The sequence below is a fragment of the Melanerpes formicivorus genome, unplaced genomic scaffold, assembly GCF_026170545.1.
Source record: "Melanerpes formicivorus ecotype bairdi unplaced genomic scaffold, bMelFor1.0.p_v2 SCAF_5, whole genome shotgun sequence".
Taxonomy (NCBI): domain Eukaryota; kingdom Metazoa; phylum Chordata; class Aves; order Piciformes; family Picidae; genus Melanerpes; species Melanerpes formicivorus.
In genome coordinates this window covers 6,263,712-6,282,131 of record NW_027142357.1, presented here as the reverse complement: position 1 = coordinate 6,282,131, position 18,420 = coordinate 6,263,712, and the positions used below count along the sequence as shown (strand labels likewise).

At 42.0% G+C, this 18,420-nt stretch overlaps 1 protein-coding gene across 3 annotated transcripts in view; it reads right to left on the bottom strand.

Moving 5' to 3' along the window:
- Positions 1-18,420, bottom strand: part of PGAP1 (post-GPI attachment to proteins inositol deacylase 1) — a 41,328-nt gene that overhangs the window by 12,132 nt on the left and 10,776 nt on the right. For 2 of the 3 annotated variants that reach the window (XM_068137967.1, XM_068137968.1), the window contains exons 4-17: positions 16,955-17,126; positions 15,722-15,882; positions 14,065-14,117; positions 13,829-13,895; positions 12,256-12,361; positions 9,563-9,618; positions 9,381-9,464; positions 6,228-6,277; positions 4,121-4,172; positions 3,850-3,927; positions 2,397-2,472; positions 1,990-2,063; positions 1,855-1,906; positions 689-755 (exon numbers count right to left, since the gene is read on the bottom strand). In XM_068137967.1, coding sequence (XP_067994068.1) covers positions 689-755; positions 1,855-1,906; positions 1,990-2,063; positions 2,397-2,472; positions 3,850-3,927; positions 4,121-4,172; positions 6,228-6,277; positions 9,381-9,464; positions 9,563-9,618; positions 12,256-12,361; positions 13,829-13,895; positions 14,065-14,117; positions 15,722-15,882; positions 16,955-17,126 — 1,148 coding nt within the window. The remainder of the gene's footprint in view (positions 1-688; positions 756-1,854; positions 1,907-1,989; positions 2,064-2,396; positions 2,473-3,849; positions 3,928-4,120; positions 4,173-6,227; positions 6,278-9,380; positions 9,465-9,562; positions 9,619-12,255; positions 12,362-13,828; positions 13,896-14,064; positions 14,118-15,721; positions 15,883-16,954; positions 17,127-18,420) is intronic. The other variant, XM_068137969.1, reaches the window with a different exon arrangement.

Sequence of the window (18,420 nt, the reverse complement as noted above, 5' to 3'; positions counted from 1 at the left end):
GTCACAAAAAACTATGTAACATTCTCCATCCCATGTCCTCTGAACTACAAAGGTGCAAGGTACTAATGAGAACAGACAGATCTAGCATTAGTGTGCAGTGTCTTCCAGAACACATCGATACACCAAGTGACAGGAATGGGAAGGACGGATTCTCAAGAACAGAATTTAGTTTCCTGCAAGCACTATGTGGTTAGAAAATACAAGGAAATAAAGAAATAGGGAGATATCCTCAAATTTTCAAAAATTAACGAAGACAAGTTTCCAACCAGCTGAAAAAAGCCAAGTTGTTCACCAGTGATTCATGAGTGACACATTTCAAATTGTATCATCCAATTTTGTCAGGACTATGCTGCTGAAGCAACTTTGGGCTGCTTTGTGATCCAAACCCCAGCTTAGGGAAAGAAGCCAGCATCCAGAGTTCCCCACTCATGAGGGACGTAAAGATAACGCCGAGAATTTCAGACCAGCAAATCTCATTTCCTTTCTGATATAATTAATGAGAACTATTAAACAAGCAACTAGTAGATATTCTGAGGAAAAGCCAAAACAACTTTGCCAATAAGAGGACAAGATGCAGAAGGCAAACACTGTAAATTGGCTTCTGTCTGATATCAGAAATATCACCCCAACAGGATGGAAAGGTTCTTCATAAATACATTAAGGATACTGCAACTGTTGAAGTTCTTACTTTGCTACAGTTATTGAGTCTTCATGTGACCAGGGTATATGCAGTCTGTAAACACTAGTTTTTCTCTCTGAAAGGGAAGAGAATTAAAAAGTAGAAACTTAATGAGGAACAAGATGTGGCAACTGCCACCAAAAACTCAAACAGAAGTAAAATAACAGCGGCAGGTAGATCACCCTAGGGAATCACTGGGCCTGCAGTTACACTGCAATGCAGTGAACAGTGCAGTTCACATGGAACAAAAACTCCATTTTTTAACTCAGAATCACAGAATCACCAAGGTTAGAAGAGACCTCAAAGATCATCGAGCCCAACCTGTCACCGCAGATCCCATGACTAGACCATGGCACCAAGTGCCACGTCCAATCCCCTCTTGATCACCTCCAGGGATGGTGACTCCACCACCTCCCTGGGCAAATGACACTCTTAGTGAAGCACTTTTTCCTCACCTCGAACCTAAACTTCCCCTGGTGCAGTTTGAGACTGTGTCCTCTTGTTCTGCTCATGCTGAACTCATGCTGCTTGTGACCGTTTGAGGTCACAACCTCAAACCCTACAATACTGCTACAGGACAAGACCCAGCTCAAGGGCAGGTCAGTTATCAGACAACTTCTGGGTTTCCCTACGAAGCTGTAATCTAATTTATTTTTAAAAAAAAAAACAGTCCTTCAGCATCCCATTCTGTTTCAGCTTATGTAGTGCAGCATTCAAATCTGAGTCCCACAGTTAGCAAATAAAAATCATAGACAAATACACTACCCTTGAGAAATACTTCCAACATAATGCAGAACACTTCCAGAGGACTAGAAGAGGCTGCCCAGAGAGGCTGTGGAGTCTCCTTCTCTGGAGACTTTCAAAACCTGTTTGGATGCATTCCTGTGCAGACTACCCTAGGTGATTCTGCTATTGGCAGGGGGATTGTACTCAATGATCTCTGGAAGTCCCTTCCAACCCCTAACATTCTGTGACTCTGTAATTCCACATTTCCTTTGAGCCATCCTAACAAGAAGCCAAAAAGAGAGAGACACTAGCAGAGAGGTTTGAGTAGATTGTAACAGTACTGCCTTAACTGCAGTGTGTGAGAGGACCTTGGTTTCCACCAGCTTCAGGATTGAAAATTTTCCACAAGTTTTGGGTTTTTTTGTAAATTAGTACTTTAGAATATTTACCTTTGTGTGACTGGCAGTGGCTCTCTATATAAATTTTGAAAGCTTGATATATCTAGAAACATTAAAAAGAAAGAGAAATCACTTACATTCTCCAAAGAATGGTTACATCAGCTTAAAAAATTAAGTAGTTCTTACTTGGTGAAAGTGCTGGAGCTGTACATTGTAAAGTAAGCCACTTGAATTTAGTAAGATTTTGCTTGAAGAAAACCCTGCAATGGATATGTGACTTTTACATATTAGATAAAAGGGATTTGAGAACTCACTATATATTAAGGTTTATTTTTCCTTACAGGGGACTTGTGTGCTTCTATATCTGCTGGTCAAAACCCCCACATTTGTTAGTCATAGACCAAGAAACTAACAGACCAAGAAATAAGAAAAGCAGTATTTACTTTAAGGAAAACAACCCCATAAGGACTTCCTGACCACTGAAATTTGTAGGCAAATTCATTATCCAAATGTTAGATTCTGGTTTGTTTTGGTGGGTTTTTGGGTGCTTTGCTGTTTTTTGGGGTTTTTTTAAAGTATTATGTTAGACTTACCAAATGACAAGAGATGTGTCACAGGAAGCTGTACTGTTCTGGAATCCTCCCTGAAGAATTCACAGGTCAAAGTATACTGCAATTCGGGACATTAAATACAGATTTAAACTGAGCAGAAGATCATAAAGCCTTTGCACTTGTCAAGTTCTATTCACAGGCTCAGGAAGAGTCCAGGACACCAGCAAAAGCCACATGTCCACCCTCCACTGAAAGGAACTGACAGGTACTTTGTTCAAGTTTGGGTAGTTTAAGCATAGTTTTCAGGTTACTCTAGCTCTTACCCATGAAAAGGCTATTTAGGCAGCAGAGAATGACTAGAATTCATCTCACAGCCCTCCTCCTCGGGTATTTCTTGTTATCCTTTTGCAAAGGAGACTTGTCCAAACTCAGGATACAATTTCTTAAGCAAAAAGAACCTTCCGTGTGTCTCCGAACGTTCAATTGTTCAAAAGCGAACTATTCAATAGGAGGAGTTGTACCTTCTCTACCAAGTATTTAGATCACTGGAAAACTATTTTCCATCCCATTGTAAATCCAGCACTTTTAATAAGCACTTTCCAAAATGTAACACTGGGCTGCAATTTAGCAGCCTGCATTTCACAAGTCATCCCTCTATATCTTTGCTTATCCAGAACGTTGGCTATTACTAATTTAACTGCAAGATGTCTCTGTCACAATTATCTGAAGACACACCCAGAGAGAAGCATTTTAATCACTTCAGCTCTAAATTATTTCTTGGGTGTTGGATTATTATCAAACTACAGATGCAGAGACTACATTTGTGTTGCAGAAAGGAACACAAGTTCACAGTGTTCTGCCATTTTCAGAAGGAGAAAAAATTCTGCCAGACCCAGCTGGGTAATATGTTACGTGTCATTAGTTTCACTCCAACTATTCCTCTTACTGGGGTGCTGAGAGGCCTACCTGCAAAATTCCCAGCTTATCTGGGAGATTCAGAACTATCACACTCTGCACAACTCAGTCTGCCACACTGAGCTCTCAGAGCTTGCAAAGATATCTGTATCACGCTCCCTAGAATCCAAAGGTGGTATTTTCCATTACCTACAGCATTCTCTACCACCCTGGGTAAGAGAACTGACTGTTCAGAAGCATAAATATTCAGCAGTGTAATAGGAACATTAAGAAAAACATGGAAGAACAGCATTATAATTTCCAACAAGAACTCTTAAGAACTAGGTTGAGGACTGTTGCTATGTTTTAAGTATTATTCATGCCTGGTTTGGTTTTATCAAACGTTTATAAGTCTAAAAATGACAGGTACCTTCAAACCATGCTGGAGTGTAGGGCTTTGGTTGCTCAAAGTAACATAGCAGATATTTAAGAGACTTCCTTTTCATTCCATTAGACCATCTCATCTGAAAGCTATGAACATACTAAAACTAGTTCTGCATTTCTTGTTTGGTTGTGGTTTGGTTGGTTGTTTTTTTTTTACCTTATTGCCAGCTGCAGGTGGTACTTGAATGACAATGTGGGACAAAGAAGGGTAATCCTGAAGTTTCAGTAATACAATCTTAAGAAAGAAAAAGAAGAAAAAAAATAATAATGAGAAGCAAGAAAGAGAAGTCATTACTGGACACAATCCTTAGCTTGCCCCTTGCCAGTTCCCAATGCACACCTCTTCTACCCTTCCTTTGGAACAGGACTGCATGTTCCAGTGCTCAACAGATCCTTCTCCCTCCTACGAAGTGCTGTACAATACTTACCTTGGTGGTTGGAAGTAACTCAGCTCTCCAGGATAAATCAATAGCTTCCAGGCTGTGAAAAATCATACACATTAAAGGATGAGCATATTCATCATGCAGGTACTACTACATCATGACAGGAGATTCACAGATTCTCTCTGGCTTCACATGATTTTAAACTGAGAACAAGTTTGAATCTCCTGCAATTAGCTACCACAGTCATTTATCAAACAAGAATTGTTTCGGATATTGCAAACCTTGATTTTGTAAAAACAAGCTGAGCAAAGGTCTTTGTCATGCACCAAACATCCAGCAGTTATTAGCCATGCAACTTCACACAGCCACTGAGCCAGCAACATGCTCTTGTGGCCAAGAAGACCAATGCCATTCTGGGGTGGATTAGAAGGGATGTTGTTACTAGACTTAGAGAGGTTCTCCTCTCCCTCTACTCTGCCCAGGTGAGTCTGCATCTGGAATATTGTGCCCAGTCCTAGGCCCCTCAGTTCAAGAAAGGCCTCAGGGAACTGCTTGAAAGAATCCAACACACAGCCACAAAGATGATTAAGGGAGTGGAACATCTCTGTTACAAGGAGTCTGAAGAGACTTTGTTACTGAGGGAACTGTGGCTCTTCAGCTTGGAGAGGAGAAGGCTGAGAAGTGACCTCAGGACAAGGGGCAATGGGTGGAAGTTGAGGCACAGGAAGTTCCATGGAAACAAGAGGGAAAATTTATTCACTGTGAGGGTGACAGAACACTGGAACAGGCTGCCCAGGGGGTTGTGGAGTCTCCCTCTCTGGAGAGATTCAAAACCTGCCTGGATGTGTTCCTGTGTGATCTGGTATAGGTATCACAGTATCACAGTATAACTTAGGTTGGAAAGGACCTCGAGGATCATCGAGTCCAACCTATCAACACAGACCCCATGACTAGACCATGGCAACAAGTGCCACGTCCAATCCCCTCTTGAATGCCTCCAGGGATGGTGACTCCACCACCTCCCTGGGCAGCACATTCCAATGACGAATGACTCGCTCGGTGAAGACCTTTCTCCTCACCTCGAGTCTAAACTTCCCCTGGCACAGCTTGAGCCTGTGTCCCCTTGTTCTGATGCTGGTTGCCTGGGAGAAGAGACCAACCCCTTCCTGGCTACAACCACCTTTCAGGTAGTTGTAGAGGGCAATGAGGTCACCCCTGAGCCTCCTCTTCTCCAGGCTAAACAATCCCAGCAGGTGATCCTGCTCTGGCAGGGGGGTTGGAGTGGATGATCTTTTGAGGTCTCTTCCAACCCCTGACATTCTATGATAATTAAAACTCTCCATGACCTAAACCAGCACTAGCACTGACTCAGCAGTTTTATGAGCATTATGTGAACATAAAAAATATTCATTTTTCCTATCTAAAACATATAGAACTGCTGCAGAGCCTGCAGTTCTAAAGTGGTATGCACTTACATGAACACACTGAACTGCAACAGGTTTATTTAGTCATGCTAAGTTAGGATTTCTGTAATACCAGGATTCCCCTGTTTCTCTAAATAGTGCTACATGACAAAACCACTGCTATTAGATGAGGTTTTAGGTAGCAGCCCTGAACAGGCTCACCTGCATTCCATGAGAATCGAAGGTTATACAAAGGGCCAACAACCAAGTCCTCCCTGGATCAGGTATGATGACCTCTGGCTATTAGCTGGAGGCATACACCTCAGCGCAGATTCCAGAACAAATACTGTCCTAGCCCAATTCCACCTTGAAGCTTTCCCTAATCTGAAGGGCAGATTGAATTCACTTTGAGCCTATTTGCAAATGTAAGCTGAGCCAGTGTTTTAAACCCATTTTGTAACAATCGTGATGACCTGATTCAAATAATCATTGAATCACCCACATTCCTCAATGTTTTCCAGATGAGGAAGAAAAGTTCCCCTATTTTGATCTGCATTCCTGAAGCAAGTTTGAGAAAAGCTATTTTTTGCTGTTTTCTTGCTGATACAGAAAGCATGAACTATTTACAGTAAGAATTTTACTTTGCTTCCCAGTTTCTTCCTAAAGAGAAGGGTACTTAATATGCTTTAAATTCAAATGCTGTCTCATAAAAATCCATTTGAGTAAAGAACAGGAACTGTTACACTCACCACATGGATGAATTACTCTTCAAACAGCCATAAATCCAGCTACTTGTATCCTGTAGAATCAATACCGCAAAACAGCGCATTACCGATGTGTGACTGCATTTAGAAACCTATTAAAAATAGCAATTCTCTACTCCAAGCAGTGCAGGAGTTAATGCTGATTATCTTCTCCAAAATTTCTATATGCTACTTCTTCTGATAGCAGAGCCTTGGTGTAATTAACTTATTAAAAGAGCAACAAACTCCCACTTTCATCTCACTTCTTTTAAGTATGTCTAAAGCAGCTATCACTCTAGTGACCAAACTCTGCCCCAAGGCTATCAAATGATGAAATGTAAAAGCAAAGGCAATGACAAAACCAGTCTCAAATTCCCTCAATTATTTATGATGAAAGCTATCCAGCAACTTTTTTTTTTTTTTCCCTTCCTTTCACAATGAAGTCAGACTTCTGTGCTAACAGCAAGTGATATCCTCCAAGAGCCAGCAACGGGCTCCTGTGGCCAAGAAGACCAGTGTCATTCTGGGCTGTATTAGAAGGGGTGTGGTCAGTAGGTCCAGAGAAGTTCTCCTCCCCTCTCTACTCTGCCCTGGTGAGGCCACATCTGGAATATTGTGGTCAGTTCTGGCCCCTCAGTTCAAAAGGGACAAGGAACAGAGTCCAGCACAGAGCCACAAAAATTATGAGGGGAGTGGAACATCTTCCTTACAAGGAGAGACTGAGGGAGCTGGAGCTGTTCAGCTTGGAGAAGGGGAGCCTGAGGGGTGACCTCATTCATATTTATAAAGATGTCAAGGGTGAGTGCCAAGAGCATGGAGCCAGGCTCTGCTCAGCAGTGCCCAATGACAGGACAAGAGGCAGAGGGTGGAAGTTGAGGCATAGGAAGTTCCATATAAACAGAAGGAAGAATTATCTGTGAGGTTTGACAGAATCTGTGAGGGTGACAGAATACTGGAAAAGTATAGGGAGGTTGTGGAGTCTCCCTCTCTGGAGATAGTCAAGACCTGCCTGGATGAGTTCCTGTGTGATCTGGTGTAAGTGATCCTACTGTGGCAGGAGGAGTTGGACTAGATAATCTCTCAAGGTCCCTTCCAGTCCCTAACGCTCTGTAATAAAAAGTCTGACATAGCCTTGGAAAGGTGATACCATAAGAGTGAAAGGTGGGGGTTTCTAGGAACCATTATAAATTACTTCCATTTGCCACCTTTTCTAGTTATGACTCAATCCACTTTTATAAAAACAAATACAAGGTCAAGCAGATATTTTTTAAGGTAACATTTTGAAAGCTTCTCTGCCTTACATGTGATATAACATTCTATTTTAAACATGATGTAAACTCTATTTTATTAGAGATTGATCTTTTCTAACTGAACAAAATGTCTTGAGGTACTGTCCTGAGTAGTCAAAGACTATTTTAGATTTTTAATACTCTACTGGAACAGGCTACCCAGAGATTGTGGAACCTCCTTTTCTGGAGACATTCAAAACCCTCCTGGATGCATTCCTGTGTGACCCACTCTAAGTTATCCTGCTCTGGCAGGGGGGTTGGACTCAATGATCTTCTAACCCCTAATGTCCTGTGATACTGCTCTCCTCTCAAGTATCTAAGTGTTCTGAAGTAATAGCACCAGGATGCAAACATCTCAGACATTGTTCTGCACTTCCTCCTCAAGCAGTTCTAGACCTAAGATATTATAACAAAGGCAAAAGTTAGCCTCTTAAAGCATGAGCAAGGTCATGGTGTATATACTGTAGGTGCTACTGGGAAGGACAGGTAGAAAAGAACTGAAAATATACAATCTTTTTACACGATGGTAGTATAAACCTCTGCCATGGGTTGAAGGCAGAGGTTTTAGGATGTCACCAGAGGAAACAGAGGTGCCATGTCCTGAGGAGGCTCCCCCATAAAACATGAAAAGAGATCTGCCCTGTTCACAGACAGGTCCTGCTGCAGTGTGGGAAGGCGATGAAGGTGGAAGGCTGCTGTGTGGAGTCCCACACAGTGAGCTGCAGAAGCTGCTGAGGTGAGAGGGTGAATAAAGTCATTTTGCAGAGGTGAAAGCCATTGAACTGGCTTTAGATATTGCTGAGAAAGAAAAATGGCTGAGGCTTTATCTCTATACAGGCTCATGGATGGTGGAAAAAGGCTTTGAGAGATCCAGCTGTGTTAACCCAGGACAAACTCGCCTGTGGTAAGGGAAGGAACAGCAACAGGGATAGGCAGGATGGAACAGGAAATTATTTTCTTGCCACTAGTCTAAATCATAAAATCAAAGAATTGTCAGGGTTGGAAGGGACCTCAAGGATCATCCAGTTTCAACCACCCCCACACTAGATCTGGCTGCTCACAGCCCCATCCAGCCTGGCCTTAAAATCTTCCAGAGCTGGGGCTTCTATCACCTCCCTGGGCAACCTGTTCCAGTGCCTCACCAGCTTCATGGTGAAGAGCTTCCTAAATTCCAATCTGAATCTACCCACCTCTAGTTTTGCTCCATTCCCCCTAGTCCTATCACTCATGTAATTCAGAAAAGCATATTCATTCATCTCCAGTTTGCCAAGGATTACATTCATTCCTTTAAAAATACATTTTTAATAGCAGCTTTTGAAATGTTTTAATGTGTCTTGAGTTAAAAATGTAAGAATCGCACATTATCACTTCACTCAACAGAGGAGTCAACTGAGAAGTTGCTGTGCTCTCATCTGGCTTCCATTCACTTCCACTGCTTAGCAGGAGATCTCTGTAGCTCACTTAAATTTTATTATGGCAAAGCAAACCTATAAACAGCTTCCCCAAACTAGAAGTATGGTTGGATCCTGGCAGCACTGAAAACAATTGCTTCATTCAAAACCATCAATACAGAACTGTGCTAAAATAAAGGAGAAAGTCTTCTGGGGCTAGCCATAAGATAGTCAAAAATAAAAACATCTGAGGTTCGGGTGGCACTGAAGATTTCAGATTTTGAACACTAAGTGTGGTGCTAAAACAGGAGCAATATGTCCCATAATGTGTTGGGTTGTGAATATAAATGCGTGTCAGTCATTTCAACATCTGCTCATTAAACTATCTTAAAACTGCACCAAATCTAAATAAATTTTAAAAAAAAATATATATTACAAGTTTATACACAGGCTCCAACCACTGAAAGTATTTTTCTCACCAGCATGCTGTTTTCACAGTAAATGTGACTGTATGATTTTCTGTGGCTTGCAAGGGGATAGGTGAAATATTTTCCATCAGAATCCTTAAAAAAACAAACAAACAACAGAAAAGAGTGCTCATCAGTAAAATAAAACAACCAAACCTAAAAGCACAGAGAGGAAAAAACCTCCTGTTACTCACATTGTAAACTGAGTAAGTCCATTTTGAGCCTCTGACTGTAATCCACGTGAAAGCTCCTAAAATGAAAAGTATTTTTAGACACTAATACCCTTATCTCCAGAATCTTCACTTTTGCTCACTGCCAAGGTCTTGTCTCTCATCTATCAATGGCATTAAAACGTGTAAGCTTTAACCAACACCCGAGATTGGTAGTGCTCAGAAACATGCAACAGTGATCACCAGTTACAGAGGGAACAGCAAAACCCTCAGACCCAATTAGGACGTAATAACTGTAAAAAAAACCCTATGGATCTTGAAACAAAGCTCTCAAGGTAAGAGACAAAAAAAATGCCAAGCAGCAAGTCCCCACTGAACTGAGTAACAGGTACAGGAAAAGTTTATCCATTTACAAGACACATCTGGAGAAAAGGAATCATACACAACAATGGGGTCAGAGTGGCTGGAGAACTCCCAAACAGAGAGGGACCTGAGGGTACTGATTGACAGCCGCCTGAATATGAGCCAGCAGTGTGCCCAGGTGGCCAAGAAGGCCAATGGCATCCTGGCCTGCATTAGGAGTAGTGTGACCAGCAGGAGCAGGGAAGTCATTGTGCCCCTGTACTCTGCATTGGTTAGGCCGCACCTTGAGTCCTGTGTCCAGTTCTGGGCCCCTCAGTTTAAGAAGGACATCAAAACACTTGAACGTGTCCAGAGAGGGGCAACAAGGCTGGTGAGAGGCCTTGAGCACAAGGTCTATGAGGAGAGGCTGAGGGAGCTGGGATTGTTCAGCCTGGAGAACAGGAGGCTCAGGGGTGACCTCATTGCCCTCTACAACTACCTGAAGGGTGGTTGTAGCCAGGAAGGGGTTGGTCTCTTCTCCCAGGCAACCAGCATCAGAACAAGGGGACACAGGCTCAAGCTGTGCCAGGGGAAGTTTAGACTCGAGGTGAGGAGAAAGGTCTTCACCGAGCGAGTCATTCGTCATTGGAATGGGCTGCCCAGGGAAGTGGTGGAGTCACCATCCCTGGAGGTATTCAAGAGGAGACTGGACGTGGCACTTGGTGCCATGGTCTAGTCATGGGGTCTGTGTTGATAGGTTGGACTCGATGATCCTCAAGGTCTCTTCCAACCTTAGTTATACTGTGATACTGTAATGAAGAGATCAGAGGCATGGGCAATGCAAACCTTCATGCACAAAGGTCAGTATTTTTCTTCTGTGTAACTAGAATAACAGGCTCACCACAGAAATGTAGCTGTCAAGAGGGCACCAGAAATAGGAAGATGCAAATACAACATTTGATTGAAACATATTTCTCCTTATTGCTAAAAGCTGACACCCCCCCCAAAAAAGAAAGGAAACAAAAAAAACCAAATCAGTTCCCCAATGTCTCTGGGCACCTGTTCCAGCCTCTGACCTCCTTCCTGGTGAAATATTTTTTCCTAATATCTAACTGAATTTCTTTGGCTGTAACTGGACTTTACCAATGGTTATCACTGTGCACTCTGGAGAAAGTAAGAGTCCAGAGAAGGGCCATGTGGATGACCAGAGGGCTGGAGCACCTCTCCTATGAGGACAGGCTGAGAGAGTTGGAGTTGCTCAGTTTGGAGAAGAGAAGAATCCAAGGAGACCTTCTTGTGGCCTTCCAGTATCCGAAGGGAGCCTACAAGAAAGCTGGTGAGGGACTTCTGAGGGTGTCAGGTAGTGACAGGACTAGGGGGATTGGATCCAACCTAGAGGAGGGCAGATTAGATGTCAGGAAGTTCTTCACCATAAGGGTGGTGAGACACTGGAACAAGTTGCCCAGGAGGTGGTAGAAGACCCAGCCCTGGATGTTTTTGAGGCCAGGCTGGATGTGGCTTTGAGCAACCTGATCTAGTGTGACATGTCCCTGCCTATGGCAGGGGGGTTGGAACTAGATGATCCTTGAGGCCCTTTCCAACCCTGACAATTCTGTGATTTGGCTTCACTTTCTCTCCAATATTTCACTGGGTAAATGAAGACTGCAGGAGGAACCCCTCAGTATTCTCTTCGGGATGAAAACACTCAGATCACTCAGGCTTCTTCCTTGTGTCCTGTGCCCCAGGAGCTAACCATCTCAGTGGTCCTCCGCTCCATACTCACTTCAGTATCTGTTGACCCTTAAATGCCTTCTTATACCAGAGCAGCCAAAACTGGACACCAAAGTGCAAGCCACCTTAGTCTTTTGGCAAGAGCTTAGATTAAGGAAATTCCTGACCATGGTTTTCACAAAAAGGTTCAGAACACTTCAGCAAATACAGGAGTACCCTCCAAAACTGCAGTTTAGCTCCCAGGACTTCATGCAGTCAACATTTCTCACCTTAAGCTATGCACTCTTAGCAGTGATGAGCAAACCACCAATGTGTAGTTTGCTTTACCAAAAAAAAAAAATCACTGATGAAGCAGATCTGAGTATCCAAGGAGTGCCATGAGCAGCACAAAACTAACACAGTGGCTCTATAACACCCATCCTGCCTTTCTTGCAAGCTTAGATTAGACCGTACCTTTGTCACTCAGCTATTCCAAATTTCTGAGATTGTCTGCTGAACACTTTGGTGTAAATTTGACTCCTGCTCATCCCCCAGAATCTGAGCCATGTAAAAATGACATTTTGCTGTTGCCCACGTTAGTGAGAAGATCAACTATTAGCCAAGGAGTATTGCTGAATCCTGTTCCAAGAAAAACTGCTGCAAACCTGTGAGTTCTGTGAAAGCCTCAGGGTTTTCCTCAAATATCTTTGCAGGATGTCTCACAAAATGGTGATTCAAAACAGACATCCTCTTCTTTGGATCCTCAGTTATCTGAAGAAAGAGTACACTGTCAAATTTGATCTTAGCAGCTGGCATGACTTACAATCATCACATGATCAGCTCCAAGCCTGGAAGTGTTCAAAGCCAGGCTGGATGGGGCCACGAGCATGGAATTGTCCCTGTCCACGGCAGGGCATTGAAACTAGATGTTCTTTAAGGTTCCAAACCATTCTGTGACTTGAGTATGAGAGGAAGGAGAGCTTGTTAGAATATGTAGCACACTGATTCTATTCTAAATTCCATAATCTGAATAAAGTGTCATAGCCAACCACTGCAACAGAGAAAATCTGCACGTTACAAGGCACAGATAAAACTTCTAGTTTTATACCCTTGCCTACTCTTAACACAATGAGACTGTTCTACTGAACTTGCTTTATCAACACACATTCAGTCTTCCTGAAACAACACATACATGCTGCAGCTCAGAAAAAATTCTCATGTTTGTATTGACTACTTCCGAGTTCAACAATCCACTTTACTACATCTAGGGTTAGTGTTTCAAGCACCCAAAACAGTTGTAGTGCTACACTGGATTCATGTTGGTGTTGGATTGTGGTTTTGTTTGGTTTCCTTTGCAAACAAAATTTCAGGATTAAATTGTGTCTATTCAGCTCTTCAAAACTGCAACCATTACAACTGATTTCTAAAAAGCTGAACTCTCCATCCCACTGCCAGTCAAATCCAGAGCAACTGCACCCCATCTAAGGAACTAGCCAAGTGTGCCTCAAAATGGACACCTGGAAGTCTTCCTCCTCTGTGACCAGGACTCTGCTGTTACATATTTCCAACTCCTTGGAATGTAATTACAATTCATATCTATCACTGCAGAACAGTTCAGAAAGAGACCAGAGCACAGTGGGGGGATTTCTCCAACAGTTTTCAAAAAGTAAGATGCAGGATATTATTTGGAGAAGCAATAAATAATAGCTGCTGGAGGTAAGCAAATATTTCACTTACATTCTATTTCGGCCAGTATTGCTTTCAGAAGAACACCACAAATACCTGCTAGCCACTATGATTGCAACACATGGGGCAGATCAGGAAGTATTCTGGCTGACTTAACCTATCAGAGCTTATGACCCAGAGAAAGTGACTCAAATGTCCAATGAGAGGTCACATTCAAAGCTACACAACTCGTAAAACCTGTTTATCTTGTTGCATAGTCAACTACACCTGATGCATTATGGAAGAAAAGTTCATTCTAAACCCCAGCTCTAAAGTGCGAAGGTAACAGAACAATAATAAAGTCACCACCTGGTTATTTGTGACATGTCAGGTGAATAACACAAAGCCATGGAAATTTTCAGTGGCTGGTACAAAGGAGCAAATTTCTCAACATGATTTAGAACTATCAAAAAAGACTTTCCTGTATAACAGGGTCGTGTTTGTCCTGATTAAGCACTTTGGGATGAAATAAAAGGGTGATGGGGAAATCTACAGGAGATGACATATACAAACCTGCCTTGTGTTTTCATCTATGAGATCAAAAAAAGCTCTAATGGTGGCCAGGATCAACTCTTTGCACCTACAAGACAGTGAAAATAAAATTAAATCTAGAAAGTAAGTAACCAGAGGAATAAAAGTAGCCAGAAGATATATTATACTAATATTATGCTGAGGTTAGTATAATGTGGTAACAAGAGAGAACAGAGGAATGTACAATCAGCTGATAAAGCTTTGCTCCATTAGCTTACCACACTATGGAGAGATGGTCTGTTGAGGCCCAAACTCTAGGCACAGCGGAGCTCTGGTTGGGAAGGAAACACTTGGTCAGTATTCAACATTTCCAAACTCTAAGCAAGCCTTTCTCCTCTGTATTTAAACAAATCTGTGTAAATATTTAAAAAGAACAGCATTTATCTTTAGAGTTTCAGGGAGTAGGGTACAGTACAATGACTTCTTCAGTCAAAATATCTCCATCCCTGGAGATATTCAAGGTGAGGCTCGACAAGGCTCTGGGCAGCCTATTTAACTGAGGATGCCCCTGCTTACTGTAGAGGGGGTTGAATTAGATGACCTCTGGAGGTTCCTTCCTCCATTTTACAATTCTATAAAAATCTCAGATAGCAGAGACTCCTGGTGAAATGGCAAAAACTGAAGTTTTTTTTCAAGGAGTGCTTCTCTGATTAATCTTACTGTTTTAAGAAGTGATAAATAAAAGATACTGCTGAAATATCAAGGGCATCTTCAAAAAAAAGAAGGTTCAGAACACCAAGAACTGAACAACCTGAGATATTGATTTCTGTAAGTGTACTGCTTGTATTGCATTTTAGGGCTTAATAACATCAAAAAGGCCTCCCATAAATAGGGCTCATGACCTAGTCGTACAACTTGATTCAAGTGAGCTAGGAACCATTAGCATTAGTTGGGGATAAAACCTCAATCCCAACAAGCCCAAAACTCCAAACCCCACAAACCAAAAACACAACCAACCCCAAAACCGTAAGAATTGGTACCTCTGCATGAGATTTCATGCAAAATTGAAAAATGAAACCAGAGCAGATGCAGAAGAGAAGTTACTAGGGAATGCAGAGTTAATCTTCTTAGCCTAGGAGAACTGGAGCTGAGACTATTTATAGACAGCTTTCTGTACGAGGGACAGCGAGGTAAACACCATGGGAATGACAACTCTTGCAGATAACATTTCAAGCTGATGTCAGAATGAACACACTTAAGAACTGATTTAGGCAGTAAATGTAAGCTGGAAATTACAAATATTCTCTCTGCTGAGGAATGTTTTCCAGCTTCTTTCATGTAGGGAACATGTTGATGCAGGTGGGGATGGAATGCCAAACCTAACTACTTTATGATGTCTCTTGATTAATTTTGGAAGGAGATAGAGGCTTGCAAAATCCAAAGACTGGACTTGATGATACAGTAGACTCTGTTACTAAATTGCTTCAAAAACAATGAATACAAAAAACCAAAACTCCAAGCCACAGCTCTCTTTTTATAATCAAACAAGTACTCTACTTCTACATTGCACATATGTCAGTCTCCACACGCTCATCTCTTGAAAAAACACAGGAAAATAAAGCCTGATTTGTGGAACTGAAAAAGTGCAAGAAGGTGATGAAAGGAAACAGTACAAGCAGAAAATAATTCAAATCAGCCCCACCACACACTCTTCCAGTGGACACTCATTTATACATCAACTCTTTCTTACTTTATTACCACACACTCTATTTTGTCTTCTCAAATGTGGTACTTTCAGATTTAGTTGCACTATGCTGCACATATAGACTGTCGTGAGACACAGATACATGTATTAACATAACATAAATCTAACCCATTAATAAATCTACCAGCACCATGCAAAGCCAAAGAAATAAAACTTGTGTGTTTTTTTACCACAACAGATAAGGCACTGTCATGTTGATTCAATCTTGGTAGGAAAGCCAGTCCTGAGCGAACTTGGTAATCTCTGAATCCTCCCGCCACAGAAAGGGTAGTTAAATTTCTCAAATCTTGGGCCTTTAGAATCCAGTGATTGTTTACAGCTGTATAAAAATCTACAAAATACATTAAAATCAACCACAGTCTTCCAGTGAGTCTATTTGATACGGCAGAAAAAAAAGCTACAGAAGCATTTTAAGTTTCTTCAAGTCTCCCTAGAGACATTTGAGCTTTGATTATTGCTTTTGATTCATAGAAGGAAGGAACATTATGGTTTTAACCCCAAGGAGGTAGGAGTTGGGAAAGATAGATAACTTTCTGTGTCAGCTGGGCACATACAATGTTCAAGTAGTAAGCTACAGATTTATCTGAAGGACAGCCACAGAAACAGCCAGCAATAACGAACCACTGCCTTGCAATCAGTTGAAGGGAAAAATGAATACAAGCACAGTAAATCAAATTCAGTAGCTAAAGAGAATCTATTCCTCTTGGGTGTCACAGAGAACAGCAACAATATACATCTATCCCCTTTCCTTCACCAGTTCCCTCCTCAACATCCACATGTAACAGAACAGTTATCACTGTGCACAGCAGAGTCCAATCTAACTTTCCAAGAGGGCTACAGTACATCTTCTACATACAATATAGCATAACTATACTTTATCTTTTATACCACAGGTATTTAGGTGAGCAGAAAATGCAGTATTTTGTGTAAATATACAATACAGATCATTATATCTACACATCTTACATTCTCACTCCCCAACCTCCGGGCACAGCATAAATACAACACTGTATTTAACAAACCTATGGCAAAAATACTATTCAGGCAATACATTTGGTAAAGAATGCCACTACAGAGGGCAAATTTCACAGAAGAAGGAAGAACAATATGTTGATGATGAAAAGCTTCCAAATTCAGTAACATGCTCTGCATCTTGGTCAAGCTAGAAATTATGGAGAACTGCAGGCCCTGAACAGAAGCTCAAGTCCATACAATCCATTTTAGATTATACTTTACTTTCAGTGCTCTCAAACAATCACCTGAGCAATGATGGAATAGCTTAATTACAGCAAACAAACATCTACATTTTGCTGTGGATTTTGCAAGCCTTAATAGGTATTAAGGCTAGAGAGGCTCAATAAAAATAAATAATCAGATGTAATGAGCTCAGCTGCAATACTTACCAGTAAGATACTTGTCTAAAGCCATTACAGGTGCAGTGTGAGGTGTGGCCTGAGTAATGAGGAGGTTTATAAGCTCAGGCTTAAAATTCTTCAGCGTGAGCAGAGCCCTTGCAACGAGACCACCCATGGAATGACCTACAATTGCAACGCTGGTCGGTGCAAATTCTCGACCCTTAAGCAAAGAGCAATTAGATACAACAAAAGTAGATTTGGTATTCAACTGCAATTACCAGGTGCACTTAATATTTTTTTCCCCTCAAAATTAACTTATGTCCTCTCAAGGATAATGTTAACTAATATCAACTTGACAAGTTCACAAAATGGATCCAAAATTTAGTTGTGATAACAGAAGCTCAACGTCAAGTTTCTAGCTCAAAAGCAAGCTAAACGTAAGCTTATTTTTATCCCTAAGACTCTTGGGGACATAGGGTACCAAAGACCTCTTCTAGAGAAAACTGGATGTAGAATCACTGACTGGTTTGGGTTGGAAGTGATCTTAAAGATCATCTAGTTCCAACTTCTCTGCCAGGGGCAGGGACATCTCCTGCTTGACCAGCTTGCTCAAGGCCCCATTCAGCTTGGCTTTGAACACTTCCAGGGTTGGAGCCTCCACAACTGCTCTGGGCAACCTGTTCCAGTGCCTCTAAACCTTCTTGGGGAAGAATTTTTTCTCATCTAAACTAAGCTTCTTCCAGTTTGAAGCCATTAGCCACTCATCTTCTCACTTTGTAAAAAAACACCCTCCCTCTCCAGCTCTCCTTATGTAAGAACACCTCATGTAAGGTGTCACTATATTAATATTGTAATAAACCAGGGAAAGTTTACATCTCTGCTACCAAAAAAGCATAGGCTGTGCATGGATTTATTTCAAAACACAACGCAGAGCCTAACCAAAGCTCCGGCACTTCCACAGGCATTACAAATCTAAATTCCCCTCTACTCCACTCTGGTGAGACCCCACCTGGAGTACTGTGTCTAGTTCTGGAGCCCCTATTACAAGAAAGACATGGATGTGATGGAATGTGTCCAGAGAAGGGCCATGAGAACAATCAGAGGGCTGCAGCACCTCTCCTATGAGGACAGGCTGAGAGAGTTGGGGCTGTTCACTCTCCAGAGGAGGCTCTGAGAAGACCTTACTGCAGCCTTTCAATATCTGAAGGGGCCTACAAGAAATCTGGTGTGGGAGTTTTTAGGATGTCAGGTAGTGATAGGACTAGGGGCAATAGAGCAAAACTAGAAGTGGGTGGGTTCAGATTGGATGTTAGGAAGAAGTTCTTCACCATGAGGGTGGTGAGACACTGGAACAGGTTGCCCAGGGATGTGGTAGAAGTCCCTGGAAGGTTTTAAGGCCAGGTTGGATGAGGCTCTGAGCAACCTGATCTAGTGTGAGGTGTCCCTGCCCATGGTAGGGGGTATGGAACTACGGGATCCTTGAGGTCCCTCCCAACCCTGACAGTTCTGTAATT